The sequence below is a fragment of the Mya arenaria genome, chromosome 14 (genome assembly GCF_026914265.1).
Source record: "Mya arenaria isolate MELC-2E11 chromosome 14, ASM2691426v1".
NCBI classification, from domain to species: domain Eukaryota; kingdom Metazoa; phylum Mollusca; class Bivalvia; order Myida; family Myidae; genus Mya; species Mya arenaria.
In genome coordinates this window covers 32,117,153-32,138,973 of record NC_069135.1, presented here as the reverse complement: position 1 = coordinate 32,138,973, position 21,821 = coordinate 32,117,153, and the positions used below count along the sequence as shown (strand labels likewise).

Genomic DNA, 21,821 nt, shown 5'->3' with positions numbered 1-21,821 from the left:
CCGGCAATGCCTTGATTTTCTCGAGTGTTTGTTTACTAAGTGAAAGTGATATTGTCTTGAAACTTACAACTTGAAAACCTTCAAATGGTTCAATGGTAAAATCATAATTTCAAATTTGCAATAATATGTTATTGTTTGACTGAGTTGATACGAAAGTGTTGTAGACGCTTTCAACCTTAAAGCAACTGCCAAATATGTTATCAAAAACTACTTAAACTTTAGCCTTATGCTTGCATTAAGAATAAATACTTGCACATAAGACTTCTAAACCCTCCTGAATGGCTCAAGCTTATGAACATGTTTTACTAATAAAATTTCCAAGTCTCCATAAACTTCTTATAATAGAATGTTTAAAGAAAAGCAAAAGAGCAAACTATTGCAAATTTAAATGGGAAATGAAAATGTCAAAATATTTATCAAACAATCGAAACCCCGTTGGCTCGAGGTACAGGCGTACGTACTTCGAGCATTGGGGAATTCGAGCAAAGCGGGAATGCTTTCAGTATAAAGTTTCAGTATAAAGAAATCAGTCATTACATCCAGTTCATGCCAATGAGGAAATTAAGCCAAGCAAGTTCCAGCCTATGGGTTTCGACTGTATTTGTTGAGAAAATCTTGTCAAAAAATATTAAAGCATCTTTTGAAAAGAACATAATACAAAATTTGCAATGTCACCATTAGTACATGTTAAACTGTTGTAGTTTCAACATCGTTTCAGTGTTCGATGCTGCGACAAACAGCTGTCAAGTGTGTTATTAAAAGTTTACTTAAACTTCAGTCTTATGCTTACATCAAGTACAACTGCTTGCAGATAATACTTATAATCTCTCCTGGATGGAGTAAAGCTTAAGCATATAAACGTCTCATACTTGACTTTTTCCAACATTCAAGTCCCCATAATCTATTGTTATGTTTATATTAATAAAATTGGTACATATTTAAATGTAACATTCGATACTGCGATGAGTTTGATTCTTGTTGTGAAATGTTTCTTTGACGCGATAGCTCAACTTTCATATAACAAAACAAAGAGTGACAAAATGGCCCTATGTCGCTCACCTACTTTAATGATCAACAATTCAGTGGTTATTAAGGTTGTTTAAGCTTGCCCAGGAATTAAGTGGTTGTCGATTAGTTTGTGAATGATATTGAATACAAAGTAAGTAATTTGATGCTCAGTATTTATCTGCTTGCTGAAGAAGATTTTAAAGTTAGTTGTTGATAAGGAAGTCATTAACAGCTATGAAAGTCACTGGTTGCTATGGATGTAGTAAGTTACTAAGCACTACATGAGGCTACATACCAATTATCAAAGGTCTTGGCCTTGCAGTATTAGATGAGATATAAATGTATAAGCATATAGAAAACTTTGGATCCCTGGGCCAGTATTAACAGCATCCGGATTAAGTTTGCAAATCCGGAATTTTTGCAAACTTAAATGTTAAATGTTAACTTTAAAATATTTAATTATTAACCTCGAATATGTCAAAGTTTACAGGTAGTCACTTCCGGTAGTTATCAATATTGTATCAATTCTGATTGGTTGCTTTATTTTGCGATAGTTTTGGTGCAAATATTTCCGCGCTAAAATATTCATTCGATCTTTGTTTGTCGGCCTGACAGTTGTCGTTTGAAATAAGTTGTAAAAAAGGTAACTTTAGATGTAGTTAGTTACTATGCACTACATGAGGCTACAAACAAATTACCAACGGTCTTGGCCCTGCAGTTTTAGATGAGGTATAACTGTATAAGCATATAGAAAACTTTGGATACCTGGGCCAGTATAAATAATTCATTAAACATCTTCAGTCATTTCCCTACATAATGCTACCGTTGTTACAGACGCCGGGCGACATTGAACATTCATCGATGTCCGCGTTGTTTTGCGAGAGGATGCCCGGTAAGCACGTGCACTCGTAATCCGGAGACGTGAGTAATGGGGTAAAAGTCCCGGAGGAGCAACAAGGTTTACTGTCGCATTTTGTGCGGCTTACCTTTAAGGTGAAGTCGAAAATCTACGATTTATGACAACATAACCGATCATAATTTCGTGATGATCATTACCATAGTTGTGTTATATATGAACATTATTGTGCACACTAAGTGGATGGGAGAAGGTAGGCTGGGGTTGGGTGGGGGGGGGGGGTAGGGATATCCTCATTCTCTAAACGAAACGATGCTCTGCCATATGCACAGTTCGTTTATGTTCTCTGATGGATAAAAATCTTTAATATTATTTCATAGAGCCATTGCAAATATTACTTAAATGCTTTCATATATACCACAATACAGAACACAAGAACAAAAAAGTAGTCTTACTTTTGAAGATTTCCAACACAAAACAACAATGCCGATTGTGAGAAGCTTGTTCATTTTTGTGAAAATATTTCTAAAAATTAATATTTATATATTTCGTCAGTGTTAAAATTACATATCTCTTAAAAGTAAACATAGTTAATCGGATGATAATATTCATCTTTTCAATTGTTTAATTTAAATTATCTTTGAATACTATCATCCGATTAATAATACCTTATAGCGTCTAATAAAACCCATATAAAAACTAAAACTATTCATATATTTATTAGAAGTACCATATACAATACACGCAACATCATGAGTTTTTTTATCTTTTCCATTGGGTCAGAAGTTTCTTATTTTTTCTCTGAAAAAGATTTGCCTCGATTGCAAGTTATTTTAACAACTATAGAACACGTCTACTAAACGCCAGCTCCATCACTTACAAGATACCAGATACAAGATACAAGAATCTTTATTTAAAGTCGGGTATGTGTTAACAAGAAACTTTAGCTCAATGAGCTATTTTCCGACATGAATAACAGACATACATAACATATCAAATAAAATAACAATGAGCTTGTGACCTGGAAATAAGAGTATATATGTTAAAATGAACACATACTGGAGTAAGCATACAAATACAAATAGGAAAATAGGATTAGAGCATCAAGAACAGTGATAACACCAACAAGTTTTAACGGCTGTACGGCCAGTCCACACGCGCACGGTTCCACTAGTTGATATACCACTGTAAAATGGTTAGTTGTTTCAAAAGTATAACTTAAAGGGTAGTGATATACATTGAAGTAGCAAAATTGTAAGTAGCAAACTATTACAGGGAATAACAGCTTTGCACATCGATGTGTAGTTTGTAAAAAAACAACATATAATTAATCTAGCATGATAGAAAAAATCCTTTGAAAGTGATGCTTAGAGGAGGTATGATATGTTTAATGTTATTTTGATATTACACCTATCACTGTAAAAGAATGTTAATTGAACAAATAAAGTCGTAACACCTAAACAAAAAACTTGCCGAAAGAAAAACACAAGTAGTGGTATATTTTCGACAGATGTTATATAAATTTGAACAATCATAATTATATATTAGCCAATGTAATTTAATTTAATAAGTTGTTAGTTGTCAAAGAAGTCCGCTGAAATCTTTGCTAGTATTTGAATGTCATGTCTTGTCCAGTGGGTGTAAGCCATCCCATTGAAAACAAAACTCCCTTTTCCGTTAAAACAAAGGATAACAGATATTCAGTGAAACATCTTATAGTTCTCAATTTCTTCTAATTTTTTAAAGGAAAAAATGGTATTATTGACAAATTGAACATTTACAAGAGGGACCTGTCCAGGTACAGATCAGCCTTTAAAATTCCAAGTAGCTTTGGGAGACCCTTTTTTCCTTTGGGAGGCTGTTCCATACCTGACTGGCCTCAAAGCGGAAAGAGTTTTTCCATATTTAGTAGTTCTTACTGATAGAACGTCTACACAGTTTCATATCTCAGATTAAAATTACATGCCTTAAATGTTACAAGGTTGTGAACATATTCTGGTGAGATACCATACAAACATTTGTAAGTTTCAACAGCAATGTATCTTACCCTGCTCAAATTTAATGTTGGCAATTGAATTCTATGAAGAAGATATTCGTAAGTTGAGGTGTAATCATTAAAAACAATTTTTAAAGCTCTGTATTGAATCTTTTCCATTTTTTGTGTTGGTCTTGCTACAAAAATGCCAAACGACAGGACAGTAGTTGAAATTGGATCTGATAACAGAATTAAAGCTTAGCAGCTTTTTTGCACATTTTAGAAATCTGGGCATCAAAATTTAATAAACTATCTACTTCAACACCCAAAAGTTTGCACTTGCTCTTCAAAACAATGGTGTGATTAAATGTATTGAATTGTTTTATTTCTTTAACAGACCTTGAGCCAAATGAAATTGCCTGAAATTTGTCAGGGTGAGCCTGCATTTGATTGGAAGTAAACCAGTTTAACAAAACGTTACTTTCGTCTTCAAGAGTGGTCTTAACAACATCAGGATTTATATCACACACAGAAAGAGTATTGTCATCTGCATAATTATACAAAGCTGCATTATTGATAAAATAGAAGATGCCGTTTAGGAAGACATTGAAAACTAAAGGCCCTAATATTGATCCTTGTGGTACGCCTTTCAGGATGGAGTCCGACTCACTGGTAATTTGAGCAAGTTTGACAGGGTGCTTTCTTTCTTACTTATCGGTTGTACAAGAAATTAAAATGGCGACACTTCCGTGGTGCAACTGTGCCTTTTTATTTGTACGCATGTGAATAAAATTTATATTTCATTTGTTATTTGTATTAAATTGCCATATTTATCAATCGGAGAATGAAGTACCGTGTAGGAACACTTTTACCTCAAGGTTTGATACCGATCGTTGAATACAGTCAGCGAATTTCTTGCGACTGGTTGTTGCTGAATAAGAACCATTTTTACGTGTGCAAAAATTAAACAAAAATGCTTCCGTTGCTTTCATGATGGTGAACAGACAGTGTTTTGTTTACTTGCCTTTACGTACATCAATTATCAGTGGAAATAAATGTGATAATGCAAAAAACGTTGGTGAGAACTCTGTAACTAAATGTGACCAAAATGCTGCTGTAATACGCAGACAGGTATTTTTTACAAAAGGTTTCATATTGCAATATCAACGGTGAATGCTCGGCGCACGTTTGGAAATGGAAACTACTTTGCAACGATCTGCAACCAGTCGCCGATGAAGCGCCGAACGGTCACCACATCACCACTGCTCACTTATATGTCGCCAAAATGTTGCAAAAGAGTCAGTCAGTCAGTCCTTTGTGCATGATTAACGAACTGGTTGAGATCGATTTCGTTTTGCGACCGATCTGATACATTAAAGCGACCTAAGCCTCTTAAACTTCTTAGCGATTGTCAATATGTTTCGTCGCAAGGTGACCGGGCCTTAAGATCTTGAATATTTGCAGTATGAAGAGAAATGTTTAAAAAAACTAAATAGACGAACCTTAATTCAATTGTATGACATCAACACTATTATGAGTGTACAATGATAGTGGGGGTAATCAAAGTTAGATGGACTCTTGACGATAATAAAAGATTATCACCATATATTATTTATAAACACACATTGCTGACTTTCAACTATAACATATGTGTTTATGATTTCTTACCGTAGTTGTAAAAAATGACTTAATACCAATCTAATAAAAATATGCAAATACATTAAGATCAGCCATAATCATCAACCAAATATGACAGCACAACAGTTGCGATACAATGGACAATTTCTACTACTTCTCCAACCATTTATAACAACATGAACCTATGGGTTACCTGGATCGTAGGTCGTAGATCGACCATTTGATACACATGGAAATTGGTTGCAATGTTAAATATTTCCTCGCTTTTTGTTTGTTATAAAAGTCGTTGTTTAACTATTGGTAAAGAATGTTTAATATGCAACACTTATTGATGATATGGAAACCTTATAAGGCAAGTATTGGATAAAATCATACTATTCAGCAAAAATATATTGCTCGAAGTATCGAAACTTAGCTCATAATTATGTGGTCAAAACCTAAGAACTAACTTGGTTTTTATACCCCCTTCGTTTACTTAAGAATCGTTCGGGGAACAATATGTAAGCAACAATCGGACATTCCAGGTATTGCAAAACTGAACAATTGGAAACGAACTAAGATAACTAAAACAATGCATGAAGGGAAAAGACATTGGTCTCTACAAAATAATATAACTCTAACTAAGCAAGTTCCTGACAAAACGAACTAAAATAACTTACAGTACAGGAAGCAGAAACACGTTGGCTTCACAAAAAATATATAACTGTAAATAGACGAGTTTCTGACGTCATTTCATCACACAAGTATGGGCTTCCGAAAAAAATATATAACTGTAAAATAAGAATGATTTTTGAACATTTTCAACTCAGTCGAGTAAGTTGAATCACGATTTGACATTTCGAAATTTATATTATTTTACGGACTTAGACCCACAAAAAAGTAAGGTTCTCTGATAGCTGCATTAGCTGTATCTGAAAGTGTGTTGCCTGGTGACCCTATGTTGTTTTAATATCATTTGAAAGACATATGCTTGCTGGTGTCTGAATTAATTTACATTAAAACAATTATCATGCATTAAGTTATTTTAGTTTGTATGTTTGCTCATTATTTCGACGGAAATCGAGCATATATGTAATATTATGGTTTACCTCGGTCGTAGCTCTACCAATGAAAATAACATGGACATTTGATAGAACTGGATCGTAGATCGTAGATTGACCATCTGATGAACATACAAATTGTTAGATTTTACTAATAACCAATATTGTTTATGTTGAGCCAATTCTTTTATATTTGGATGGAATCATTCTACGAGCTACGCGCCAACTTCTCACACCTCTTTAATATAAGAATCATGGTTGGTAATATGTTTACATTTTCTTTTCTGGACACAAACACCCTTTCAACACCCAGCTCCCTTCCAACAGACACATTCTTTTGTAATGGATATCTTAGTTATGCATATATCGATGTGTAGTCCGTCTTAACGATATCCGTTGAACCGTAAAATATTCTGGAAACATGCTAAACGTCAAACCAACAAATCCAAATAAATTATTGAAGTACCAATAACTGAGATTTCCTTGCATATGTCTTGCATAAACAGGCGGTTTCCTGTACTCATGCGGTCGTCAAACATGCTTGAAACTGAAGGAATAGATAGTAATTCCAGCCGCCGAACTGCTCATAAACGGCGTTCGCCTGGCGTCGTCTGCAAGAGGAGAGACTGTTCGAAAGAGATGTTGGTGCATCTTGCATAAATTATCGCTGTACAAATAGTCTATAGATGAACAATCTATATAACTCATTTGAAACTTTTTAGATATATTTAGACCATCAAATTGTTCTGGAATAAATCACAATATTTTTTTGCAATATTTAAGAAGAACGTTCTGAAATATATTTAAATATGTTATAGAATATATCATAATCATAATTCTGATGAATCAGGGTTATATATACGTACAATGAAAGACAGACACCAAAACAATTGAAAACAAGCAATTTTCTTTGTAATTTTTGTTAGCTTGTGCATACGTTATAGATACGCAATATTGAAGTCTTACTTTTTTATTTTCCAAGCCGCCAAAATGGTGATTGATACCAGCAGGACAACCAGCCCAACAACACCGAAATCTCCAGGCATGACCGGCCACCCAGTTCTAAAAAATTTGCAATGTAAACTTTGTATTTCATCTTATTTGTTGAAATTCCAGATGGACTGGTCTAAATTTTGGTTTTGTCAATAATTTTTGTGTTTCCGTTTGTTTATATTAAAGTCGTTTTATTACTTCTTGTAAAGACTGTTTGATACTCAATACGTTTTAATAACACGGACACCTTATAAGGCTAGTATTCGAAGTTATTATACTATTCAGCAAAAATATATTGCTTAATGTCTTCAAACGTGGCTAATAATATGTGGTTAAGATGTACTAAAATAATCAAAGTGATATAACAAATTTTCGAATTGAGCTTAGTTTTCCTCCCGAAAGCATGCAGTTAATATCAGACAAAGAAATCTTTATTCCTTTTAATTCTTCTTTCGTGAAGATGTATTTTCAATGGTAGCCTTGTTTGAAACTGACCGGAGGCTGCGTAGAGTTTGAAGCTCTTGCCGGCATAATAGTAACGTTTTGACAAAACTCACCAGTACCTACAGTATGGCAGTCACAGTGAAACGAACTATTTGTATTGACACAATCACATCCTTTGTAAGGAGTATCAGTACATTCGTTAAAATATCTTTCATAGTAAACACTGGAATAACCCGAAGAACAGTTACATCTGTAAGAACCAACATTTTTTTTATAAACAAACTGTTTCCACAAGGCCGAGTGTCACATGCGTTGATGTTATTTTGACTCGCGTTTCCATGGTCATTGTTGTCAGTCTGGCACGAGTACACCATCGTGTTCATGCATTTTCCATTTACGCAGACGGATAGCTGATATAAACACTCGTTAATGTTAATGCGACATGTTAACGTTGACATCGCAATGCGCGCCGTCCCATCCTTTATTGCAGACGCATACCGCCATGCCTAGCGTATGCTGACATCTGCCGTGCAGGCATGCTCTAGATAATCACTGTGAGACGTCAATGTCGCAAAGAGAGCCTTTAAATCCCTTATTGTAGTTACATTTGAAAGATCCCTGTGTGTTTACACAAGAACCATGAAGACAAGGACTAGAAGCGCATTGATCGAGGTCCATCTGGCAGTTGGGTCCAGGATATCGCGCAATACATTGACACGAATACGACCCGGGGGAGTTTACACATATTTTTGTTTTAGGGCAGGAATACCTCAAACATTCGTCGACGTCGTCCTGACAAAACTTGCTCTGGTACCCGGCGTTACAGGAACAATAGAAGCTGCCTTGAGTGTTAACACAGGTGCCGTTACTGCATGGGTTGTGGTCGGAAACCATGTTACACTCGTCTATAACATCGCAGTCCTTGGATTGGTTGAACCCCACGTTACAATTACACACGTGGCTGCCATCTGACGCCACCGAACTCGTACTCCCATTTTTGCATGGTGACGATCTGGTGAAAGATAGTGATGAAATCTTCATGTCGTTGATAGGTCAAATAAATTTATGTACAGAAATTACGTGTGTGCCATAAGAACACTGACCTTGATATACCATTAAGCAATCGAAGGCTAACGTAGGTATAATGTTTTCTAACAGGTATTATAACGTTTCAAAAGGGAAATAGCAATCATACCCGCAAGCCTCCATCACATTGTTACAGTGACGTCCGGTAAAGCCTTTGAAACATACATAGTGGTAACTTCCTGGTGTGTTGACGCATATTCCGTTGTTGCAGATGCCGGACCCCATTGAACACTCATTGCGGTCCGCACAGTTTGGCGATAAGAAACCCGAGAAGCATATCCCGAAGACGTGAGTTATGGGGTACAAGTGCCACCGGGGCCACAGGGTTTATTGTCGCAAATGGTACAGGTTATCTTTAAGGTAAATTCCATGTCATATCAGATGAAATATAAATCATACGGGAACATATCAACAAGTAAACAAAAGGCATAGTTGAACCAAAGAATAATCGATTTCTTTGCAACACCGATAATTGGTGGAGCTGAAGTTTCGTAAGCATGTAGTAAGCGTTAAAGAAAACCAGGGCTGCTTGATACCGGTCGGTGGATACAGTCAGCGGATCTTCTGTGACTGGTTGCTACTGAATGGCGAGTTGTCGATCGATAAAAAAATATCACACAGTTCCACTTTGTTCGCGTGCAGAAGAAATAAAAATGCTACAGTTGCTTTCATGATGGTGTACAAACGTTTGATTTATTATTTTTATTTTGTTTGTGTTCACATTGCGTATCTGTGGGAAGAAATGTGATAATGCAAGAATCGGTTATGTGAACTCTGTAAATACATGTAACAAAATGCTGTTGTAATGCGCAGACAGGTATTTTTATATAGAAGGTGTCATATTGCAAGCCAGTCATCGAAAAAAGACGAAGAATACGAACTCTTTGGGAGATTTCTATAAGATCAATGAAACCGCTAAATGACCAAATCAGTCACAGCCAGTCTCTTGTGTAAGCTCAAAACACTGGATGCGACCGATAATGTTTTGCGACCGCTCAAAAACATTGAAGCGACTGGGTCATGAGATATAAATATTGGCGGTATAAAGAGAAATGGCTATATATAAACCTTAATTGACGAATTTCAATTCTATTTTATGACATCAGTTTTATTATCAATGTAAAAAGATAACGGGGTTATCATAGCCAGATGGACTCTAGACGATATTGAAAGATTAACATCAATATATTATCAGCAGAAAAAAACCAGACTATAATACTCAATTGGATAAACTGTACCCTATATCTGATGTTTTAATGAGTTGTTACCGTAGTTTTAAGCATTGACTGAATATCAATCTAAAAAACATGCAAACACACATTTCGAACAGCCATAATCATCAACAAAATATGACAGCATACCAGTAACGGTTCATTGGTAAATACTCACTAGTTCTCCACCAGTCAGCACAAACGTCATACTTAAAGGACTCCAACCCACAAATAAGTCAGCTTATATCTGATAGTTCCTTTAACCGTATGCTAAAGTGTGCTGCGGGGTGACCATAAATAATTTTGATATCATTTGAAAGAAATATGCTTGCTGATTATTAATTAATATGTAAGTAATTAAAAAATGACTCAGAGAACATTATATATAGTAAGTGTGTAAAGCTGACCTTCATTCCAACTGCAATCGAATGTAAATGTCATTTGTTGATTGACTTGAGTTATATTTCGTAGCTCAGCCAATTAATATCGATATGCGATCTACGAGCTACGCGTCAATTTCACACAACTCTTTTGTATACCTTTTTTGGTTAATTAGTTAACATTTTTTCTTCACAAAATTTTTACAGCTGCCATGCAAGCACGCACTTGACAAGCACTGTGTGATATCATTGTCGCAAAGAGTCCCGTTAAATCCTTTATCAAAATTACATTTGAAAGATTCCTTTGTGTGTTACACATGAACCATGACGACAAGGACTGGACGCGCATTGATTGACGTCCATCTGACAGACGTGTCCAGTATATCCTTCAATACATTGACACACAATTAACATATATCGATTGGTAAAGGAATTACTCAAACATTCGTCGACCTGTTCCCGACAAAACTTTCCCTGGTAGCCCGTGTTACAGGAACAAGAAAAGCTGCCTGGAGTGTTAACGCAGGTTCCGTTATTGCATGGATTGTGACCGGAAACCATGTAACACTCGTCCCTATCATCGCAGTCCGTGGATGGGTTAAACCCAAGGTAGCACTTACATACGTGGCTGCCATCTGACGTCACCGAACACGAACCCCCATTTTTGCATGGTGACGACCTGGTGAAGATAGTGTTGCAACTTTCATGTCGTTGATAGTTCAAACAAAGTCGTATACAGAAATTATATGTGTGTCATAAGAACACTGAATTTGATATTCTATTAAGCAATCGACGGCTAACGTTGGAACCATGTTTTCGAACAGGCATTATAATGTTTCAAAATGGAAAAAGAAAACATACCCGCAAGCCTCCATCACATTGTTACAGTGAGTTCCGGTAAAGCCTTTGAAACATGCACAGTGGTAACCTCCTTGTGTGTTGACGCAACTTCCATTGTTGCATACTGCGGGCGCCATTGAACACTCATTGTGGTCCGTGCAGTTTGGCGCCAGGAAGCCTGCGAAGCACGTGCACTCGTAACCCGGATATGTGAGCAATGGGGTACAAGTCCTGCCGGAGCCACAGGGTTTATTTTCGCATATGGTGCACCTAACCTTTAAACTAAAGACGAACATGGACGATTTATGAAAACATAACCGTTCATAATTTCGTGATAGTAATTTCCATCGTTGTGTAAAATATGAGCAGTATTGTGCTCCATTGAGGTGAAATGGGGTCGGGGTCTAGGAGAATGTAAGGAAAGCCTCCTGGCCCCAATTTCTCGAAATTTCTTAAGCTTAATAGGCTTAAGTAGCTTATTTCAATTGTCCAAAATACAAACTTGAAATGAATTTCGATAAATGAAAAATGGTTAAATGTAATAAGCATATAGATAATTCCTATCTAAGGTATAACAACTAAGTAAATATTATGCAACTAATTGAAAAACAAAAACATTGAGTTTAGCTTAATCCTGTTATACGGGACTTAGGAAGTTTCGAGAAATTGGGGCCTGCTCTCTACGAAACGATGCTCTGCCATATACACTTAGAGCTATTGTAAATAATGCTAAAATGCCAGAATATACACTAAAGGGAACACAATAACAATCAGAAATATTCTTACCTTTGAATATTTCCAACACAAAAGAACGATGCCGATTGTGAGAAGCCTGTACATTTTGATACTTTTTGTTCAAATATTTTGAAAATTGGATATCTCTATATATTGTAATTGTGTTACATATCTTAAATGTAAACATAGTTTATCGGATGATAATATTCGAAGATTATTTAAATCAAAACAATCGAATAGCGTCTATTAATACCGTATCAAAATAAGTTTTCACACATTTATCGGAAGTACCATACCATACACACCCTATTTTGATTTGTTATATCTTTTCCATCGGGTAAGCCGTTTCTTAACAATTATACTTTTTTTTTGAAAGGTAAAACTATGTAATTTCGAAAGAAAAACTACAATTAAGGAAATTTGCTTCAACTGCACCCTTTTACAACATTTGTGGAATTGTTGTACCACAAACAGGTGCATCTTAAATAAGCGTTTACTGGACTTTCGCCAGCTATTTATGCTCATAGAAGAACAGTTGCACTTTATACGCATGAAAAGACTCAATAAAATGGCTGAAGTTGCTTTCCTTATTATGTACATACTTGTTTCTTGCATTCACACACAGAAATGAAGAGTGTAAAATAAAAAAAGTAAAAGATATGACAGAATGATGTTGTTATGCGCAGATAAGTATTTATTTTATAGAAAATGAAATATTGCTGCCTCAATGGTGAATGATCGGCGCACGCTTGGAAACCATCATCAAACAATGATCGGCAATCAGTCGCCTTAATGCATCGGCCGGTCATCGCCTCATCACTGATCAATCAGATAGGTCGCACCAATGTTGAAATAGTCAAAACTTTGTCTAGCTGAAACCGATGACATCACAATCCACCCAATCTTCAAAAGTAAGATTTAACGGTTAAAGACTTCTAACAGATCAATTGTAACCATTCAGCGATCACATCGGTCACAGCCAGGTTTTGTGCACGCTGAAAAGACTAGTGGCGACCAATTTCCTTTCTATGTTGGTGTTACCGAGGTTTAAGGTATTCATATTGGCGGTATTAAGATGCATAGCTTTAACAAAAGAAAAATCGGCGAACTTTAATTCCGTTTAATGACATCAATTTATTATGAACGAAAAAAGGGTAATATGATAATCATAACCAGATTGACTCTAGACGGTTTTGAAATATTATCTGATATTATCATAAGAAAAAAAACAACACTATAATATACGATTTGCAACCTATGTATTAACGTTTTAACATGTGATATTATGATCTTGAATCTTTGCAGGTCTTTTGTTTGTCTGTTATTGGATAATCTATTAAGTCGTAAAATAGCTATCAGCTAGTGTTTTCATGTTTATCATAACCGACTTTAAATAAAGATTATCTTATCTTATCTTTTCTTATCTTATTAATGATATGTTACCGTAGTTTTAAGCATTAAACTGAATAACAGTCTCAAAACACACAAATACACATAAGTCACAGTTAAAACCTTCAGCAAAATAAGTCAACAAAACAGTTCGGTGTACAGGACAATTTCCACACCTCCTCTAACGATCAGTACAAACGGTATTTCAATGGCTCCGATCCACAACTACCACAGTTTCTCTGAAATCTGTACAAGCTGTTTGACAATTTGTGTTGTCTGGTGACCTTATATAATTTAGACGTCGTTGAAACGTTTTTGCTTGCTGCTTACTGATGAATAGAAATAATTGGACTTTAGTCATCCCCCAACACAAATATACAAAGAAACGCTCTAGACAAAAAATGCGCACAAACACCTCTAGGGACTGTACTTAGAACGAAGTGATTTCAGTTCGAACACTTGTTCCTTATATCAGCGGAGATCGAACATTAACATAAACGGCATATTTTACAACATTTTAGCACCAAAATAACTTGTTTAATATATTGATGTATATTTTTTCGGTAATTTGAGAAGATATTCTCTTTTTCCCCACCTTTTAATAGTTCTTTCAAAATATCGTGTGCATCCAATTATCCAGAATCAAATAGTTGTGTATCGAATATCTCTTATGTTTGAGAGTATCGTTGTCTGGTTCGTTTAAACAATATCCGTTAATCCGAAACTTTATGCTAGGAATAAGCAAAATGTCAAACCGACATGTCTTAATAAATTGTAACTTTACGAGGTTTTGAGAAACTGGACATTCCAAGGGGTGAATGCGAAACGGTTCTATCTGCTTCTATATGTTATGTCACTTAGAACCTTTTCGCATTCAACCCTTGGATTTGGAAACGGAGTAAACTATATCAAAATACCGGACGCAGAAACACGTTGATTTCAGAAAAAAAAAACTTTAAATAGACGAGTTCCTGGCGTTTTATTATTTCACAGGTATGCAGATATTTTATAAAAAATCAAACAGGCTGAAATATTTTAAAATGACTTGGTCAAGGCCATCTGGTTATAGATCCCATCATTTAACATAGGAATGTTATCACTGAAGTAAAACGTTAGGTTCTCTGATAGCTGCATTAACCGCGTTTAAACGTGTGTTGACTGGTGACCCTATAATGTGTTTTTATCAGTTGAAAGATATATGCTTGCTGATTGCTAATTTAAAATAAAAGTAAAGCAAATATCACACATTAAGTTAGTTTTTTCTGTGTGTTTGTTTGCTCACTATTTCGACTAAAGCCGAACATAGTATATCATAATTTGGTTTACGTGAGTCATATATCGTAGCTCGACAAATGAAAATAACAAAAAAGGTAAAACTGGGTCGTAAAGCGTAGATCGACCATCTGAAAATCATATTACTTTTTTTGTATAATGCCAATTGTTAATTTAATTGGTCGTGCCAATTCTTTAACCTTTTGATGATGTCATTCTACGGGCAACGCGCCAACTTCTCACACTTCTTGAATAAACGTTTTATATTTGGTAATATGTTTACATTTTCTTTTCTACACACAAACCCCCTTTCAACACCACCCAGCCTCCTTCCAACATACACATTGTTTTGTAAAGGATATCTTTAACTTGCGAAAAATTGATGTCTTGTCCGTTGAGCCGTAACACTATTCTGGAAACATGCTAAACGTCAAACTAACATATCCAAATAAATTTTTAAAGAACCGGTAACTGAGATAAAATTCAAAGCTGTTAAACCAGCTTATATTTCGTCGATTCCCTCGAATATGTCTTGCATAAACAGGAGGTTCCCTGCTACCATGCGGGAGTCGAACGTGCTGGAAACGGAGGGATTAGAAGAGATTTCCAGCCGCCCGAACTGTTCATCAGCGGCGTTCGCCTGACGTCTTCTGCAAGAGGAGAGACTGTTCGAGAGAAATTATTTAATGTATCTTGCATAAATAATTGCTGTACAAATAGTCTCTAGATGAACCATCTATAGAAACTCATTTGAAAATTGTTTTGTATATATCTAGACCATCAAAATATTCTTGAAAGACGTATTAAGTAAGCATTGTGTGCATACGTAGTAGAAACGAAATGTTAAAGTCTTACCTTCTTATTTTCACAGCCACCAATATGGCAAATGGTACACACAGGGCAACCGCACCGACAACGCCAAAAACCCAGGCATGACCGTCCAACCAGCTCTATAAGATTTGCAGTGTTAAATATTTCTTTCAGATCTGATTTGTTATTCTTTTTTTTCGTTTGTTAAAAAAGTCGTTTTCTAACCACTGATAAAGACTGTTATAAAGCAAACCTTATAAGGCTAGTTTTGTGTATAATTATTCTTTGCAGTATAATTTGTTATATGTCTAGAAACGCAGTTCATAATATGTGGTTTAAATGTAATAAAATATGAAATTATGATATAACACAATTAAATTGAGCTGATTTTCAGGAAAGCATGCAGTTTATATAAGACAAAGATTTCTTCACTCATATTCATTCTTCTTTTGTATAGATGTATTCTCAATGGTAGCCTTGTTTGAGACTGACCTGGTGCTGCGTAGAGTTTGAAGTTTTTGCCGGCATAATACTAGTAGTAATGTTTGAACAAAATTCACCAGTTGCTTCATCATTGCAGTCACAGCGAAACGACCCAACTGTGTTGTTACAAACACCTCCAATACAAACACTTCTATTGCAATATTTTATTGTATCATTATATTCGTTAATATCTCTTTCACAGTGCAATCCGGAATAACCCGAAGGACAGTTACAAGTGTAAGAACCATCATTGTTTATACACGAACCGTTTCCACAAGGACGAAATTCACATTCGTTAACGTCATTTTGACATGTGTTTCCATGGTAACCGTTGTCACAGTGACACGAGTACGACCCTTTTGTGTTTGTGCACTGTCCATGGGCGCAGACAGATGGCTGATCCCATGAGCACTCGTTGACGTCATCATCGCAATGCGTGCCGTTCCATCCGTTATTGCAGACGCATACAAACTTGCCTGACATATTTTGACAGCTGCCATGCAGACATACACTAGGTAAGCACTGTGTGAAGTCATTTTCGCAAAGAGACCCGTTAAATCCATTATTGCAGTTACATTTGAAAGATCCGTTTGTGATCACACAAGATCCATGACGACAAGGGCTAGACGCGCATGGATCCACGTCCATCTTGCAGTCGTGTCCAGTATATCCCTCAGTACATTGACACGAATACGACCCTGGGGTATTCACACATATAGGACAGGACCGATCCAAACATTCGTCGACGTCGTCGCGACAAAACTTCCCCTGGTACCCGGCGTTACAGGAACAAGAGAAGCTGCCTGGAGTGTTGACGCAGGTTCCGTTATTGCATGGGTTGTGGCCGGAAACCATGTTACACTCGTCTATATCATCACAGTCCATAGACGGGTTGAACCCCATGTAACACTTGCACACGTGGCTGCCATCTGACGTCACCGAACACGTGCCCCCATTTTTGCATGGTGACGACCTGGTGAAAGAGAGTGAACGTACATTGACATAGCATTGAGCAATCGAGTGTTAACGTTAGTGCATAGGTTAAAGGCATTATAAGACGGAATAGATGGGTAACATTTTCCAATTATCCTCAGCTCTTTATATAGCTAATTATTAAAAATAAAAACCATTACTTAGGAAGAATAAGAACAACGCCAAATGATTGTCATGTTTATGTAGCTTATAATGTCGTGACATTTATTAGAATACAAATAATTCTCATTTCAAAGAAATAACTCAACACATATTTGTATATATTCGCCATAGACTTAACAACAGTGTTAAATAAACTAAGTTCTTATCATAATAATAAGTTGTACATATCATTAACATGATAAATGTGATGCACACGTACAATATCACAACTTATAATTAACATGGCTCATACGTATAGCAACATAAACACACTTATTAAACCTAGTACAACAAAAATAACACAACTATCTTAGTACCATCACAATACTTCAATGCACAACAGACATGAAATTCTTATTCAACACAAACAAATAAACGTCTTTCATAATGAAGAATATTAAAAGGGTTGGGTGGGTAGGTTAAATTGAAAATATATTTTAAAGTCAACTGACTGCCACGACAATCAAGATCGAATGATAAAAACCGCACAATTTACCCAAGGAATTTCATTAGCGCGAATGAATAGCCAATTAAAATTTCGTCCAATGAAACTCAATGATGGAATTAACTGCAAAAATAACGGATGAAACAAAGTGAAAGTAGATATGTAAATCCGAATGCACCAAAGAGAAAATAAATGTCGCAAAGTATAATTAATTATTTTATATTTAAAATATGCCAATGGCAAACCTACAAAGTATACAGTATTTTGTACATATACAAAAAATACATGTGTGCCATAAGAACACTGACCTTGATATACCATTGAGCAATCGACGGCTAACGTAGGTACAATGTTTTCTAACGGGCATTATAATATTTCAAAAGGGAAATTGCAAACATACCCGCAAGCCTCCATCACATTGTTACAGTGAGTTCCGGTAAAGCCTTTGAAACATGCACATTGGTAACTTCCTGGTGTGTTGACGCAACTTCCATTGTTGCAAACGCCGAGCGCCATTGAACACTCATCGCGGTCCGCGCAGTTTGGCGACAAGAAACCCGAGAAGCACGAGCACTCGTAACCCGGGGACGTGATTAATGAGGTACAAGTGCCACCGGAGCCACAGGGTTTATTGTCACAAATGGTACAGGTTACCTTTAAGGTAAAAACGAAAGTCGATGAGTTGTAGAAATATCACCGATCATAATTTCGCGATGATGATTATCATCGTTGTGTAAAATATGAACATAATTGTTCTCCAATGAAGTGGCTGCGTTATTGTGCTGGGCGCTTAGGGAAGATACCTGTAGCCTCATTCTCTTTACGAAACGATTCTCTGCCATAAGCACAGTTATGCTATTACTTCTTTTAAATTATATGATTTGTAAATAATAGTGGCATATTACTGTCTAAAGATAACCTGATAGCTTGCGCGAAATGTTTTGTGTGAAGTTCTTAATTTTCGCGAAAGTTAAATAGCTATCTAGTTAATATTCGCGATACGATTTTGGTTAGATACATATCAAAGAGACTAAACACTGGCGTGAAAGTGCCCAGAATTGCCACCTATTACGATTTTTAGCTTTACACCTCTTAAGGTTAACTAGTTAGGGGTTGCGAATTCCACATAATAAATAACATAATTCGTTAACTAGATAAGATTCGTGTTTTTCTTACCGCAACTAGATAGCTAGATAATTATCCAGAATATTAAGTGGTTAACACGGAATGATTCGCGAAAGTTAGCAGATTATCTTACGGCAATTATATGCCACCATAGTAAACGCCTTTAAAAATCATTTTATAGAGTCATTGGCTATAAAAATCTAAAATGCCTGAATACACTCCTTAGGACACAATAATAATTAAAATAGTCCTACCTTTGAAGATTTCCAACACAAAAGAACGATGCCGATGGTGAGAAGCCTGTACATTTTGACATTTTTTGTGCATATATTTTCAAAATTGAATATATATTTATATACATCGTAATTGTTGAACATATCTCTCAAATGTAAACATAGTTTATCAGATGATAATGTTCATAGATAATTTAAATCAAAACAATCGATTAGCGTTATTAAATACCGTATAAAAACTTATTCACGTATTTATTACAAGTATCAAATACCATACACGCACGGTCATGATTTTTTTTCCATCGGGGCAGACGTTTCTTTAAATTTTTATTTTTTTTATTTTTAGGGGAATCATATGATATGTAATTTCGAAATAGACTTCTCCAAACAGGAAACTGGCTTCCACTGCACGTTTCTCAACGTCTGGGGAATTGTTGTACCACAAACGGGTGCATCTATAGTTAGCGGTAACTGAACTATAATCTGCGAATCCTCTGTTTATGGTTGCGACCGGACGCGGACTGACCGGTGATTAGTTGGCGATCGACCGCCGATAACATACTACATGCATGTATTTGTTATTTAGAAGAGAGTTGTGTTTTGTACACGTAGGAAGACTAAATAAAAATGTTGTAGTCATGATGGTGTACAGATTGTTTTCTTGTCTTTACGCACAATATATATATATATATATATATATATATATATATATATATATATATATATATATATATATATATATATATATATATATATATATATATGATTGTAAAAAGATGATATTATAAAAAAGAAATCGTTGCTATGAGCTGACAAAATGATGCTGTTATGCGCAAACAGGTATTATTATTTTATAAAAAGTGGCATATTGCAAATTAAATGTCGAATAATCGGCGCACGCTTTGACACCACTTTTCAACGATTGGCAACCAGTCGCCGATAAAGCAACGGTCGATCACCACCTCACAACTGATCAACCACAGTTAGGTCACAGAAACTGATCACAATACAATCCAATCGAATTTTCAGAAATAAAACGCTTGGAGACTTCTAGGAAATCAATGAAACCACTTAGTGATCAAATTGGTAGCACCCGTCTTTGGTGTATGCTCAAGCGAAGGGCAGCGACCAATTTCGTTTTCCGACCGCTTTGAAACGTTGTAGCGATCTTAGAAATGTTTTAATGTTGAAAAAACACACTGCATTTTACAAAGTGCTATTGCTCTTAATGTTTGATAAGTATATATTATTATTATTGTTGTGATAAGGTCACTTTCATATATGTCGAGAATGATGCTCTCAGTAAAATAAGAACTTGTAATTTAAAACAACACACAATTCTTTATATTTTAATCAAGCTTATTTAAAGTGAAGCTATATCATAAATCGCTAAATAATGGCGAAGAAAACTTTTTCAGAAGAGTTTTAATCAAGTTTAGTTTCATGACTTATCTTATTTGTATAAGTGTCTGAACCACACAATGGATTCATTTCTTGGGGAGGGGCCGGAAGAATCAGAATAAAGTCATACATAGTTCTGACTTTTCTATTTCGATGACTACAGCTGATTAAGACACAAAAATGTCTACTGCTAAAGATGGTACACCTTTTAAGTTACAAGAACATAGTGCCGATATAACTTCTCTGATATGTTCTACCAAGTTTCATATTTAAGATGTGTGTATTCGGTATGTTGATGATTGTTCCATAGAGTAACCTCAACAAAACATCAAACTTAGTGCGTTCTTGTTGGTAATAAACTGGTTTCGGTTTTATATCGTTTTCACGAACTGTGTATTTGTTGTAATAGTTTCAAATAAAACCAAAACCAGTTTTAATCGTTTTTAACAAAAACCAAAACTGGTTTTGGAAACTATCAAAACCCCTACCTGGGTTTCCATCCGAACACTAGTTTACTTCGAAAACAACATGGCGGAAAGTGATCAACCAAGTTTGTTGAAACTCAATCTTTTTGATAACAATGCCTGACATTGGGCAAATGAGCTAAATGAAAAGGGTTATAATAGTAAGTGTGTAGATCAGTAGCTACATATTAATCCATGCACTTGTTACTTCCAGCAAAACTGGTTTCGTAACTATTGAAACTATTGAAACCAAAACTGAAACTGGTTTGGTATCAACAAAAACGTACATAGTTTATCTCTCTCTCTCTCTCTCTCTCTCTCTCTCTCTCTCTCTCTCGCACGCTCGCACGACGCACGCACGCACGCACGCACGCACACGCACACACACACACACACACACTCATGTGATACCTTAGTAAAAAACAAGTAGCCTTTACAAGTGAAGATGAATAAAAATGAAAACATTGTGACCCGATATTGTGCAGGGTATTAAAATATCCAATAAACCAATTAAGTGGTTGTGATAGTGTTGCTTACAGTACAGTTTCAGTCTGTGTATACCACGTGATAAATTACGTCATATATGCTACGTCGGAAGGCAACATTTTGCTTAAAATAAATCAAAGATAACTTTTCTTTCACTACACCATTTTATATAAAACAAAGGGCAGTCTATGCCGCTAAAAGAGCCCCGCCTTCGTTTAATTACTGAAGTTTGAGAAGGTGATTAGTTTCATCAAACACTTCGACAAACCTATTTCTAAAATAATGTTTTGACAGTGCTCCGTCGGACGGCCGTATTGTGAAAAGGTCTTTTGAAGTGTTTTAAGAAACTAAATTCTCAATCAAACTCTGGTAA

General features: G+C 35.7%; 2 protein-coding genes across 2 annotated transcripts; both read right to left on the bottom strand.

The window, feature by feature from the left end:
* Positions 1-8,460: 8,460 nt before the first annotated feature.
* On the bottom strand, positions 8,461-11,767 carry LOC128216016 (delta-like protein 1). The gene is made up of 3 exons (XM_052922610.1): positions 11,493-11,767; positions 8,724-8,966; positions 8,461-8,572 (listed from the first exon to the last, which is right to left on the bottom strand). Exons 1-3 carry the CDS (start codon positions 11,765-11,767, stop codon positions 8,461-8,463), a joined length of 630 nt encoding a protein of 209 aa, XP_052778570.1.
* A 3,602-nt stretch (positions 11,768-15,369) lies between these two features.
* Positions 15,370-19,179, bottom strand: LOC128216014 (neurogenic locus Notch protein-like). The gene is made up of 5 exons (XM_052922609.1): positions 19,119-19,179; positions 18,140-18,393; positions 16,170-17,133; positions 15,723-15,817; positions 15,370-15,517 (listed from the first exon to the last, which is right to left on the bottom strand). The coding sequence occupies exons 1-5, from the start codon at positions 19,170-19,172 to the stop codon at positions 15,370-15,372; spliced, it is 1,515 nt and encodes a 504-aa protein (XP_052778569.1). The 5' UTR covers positions 19,173-19,179.
* Positions 19,180-21,821: the final 2,642 nt, after the last annotated feature.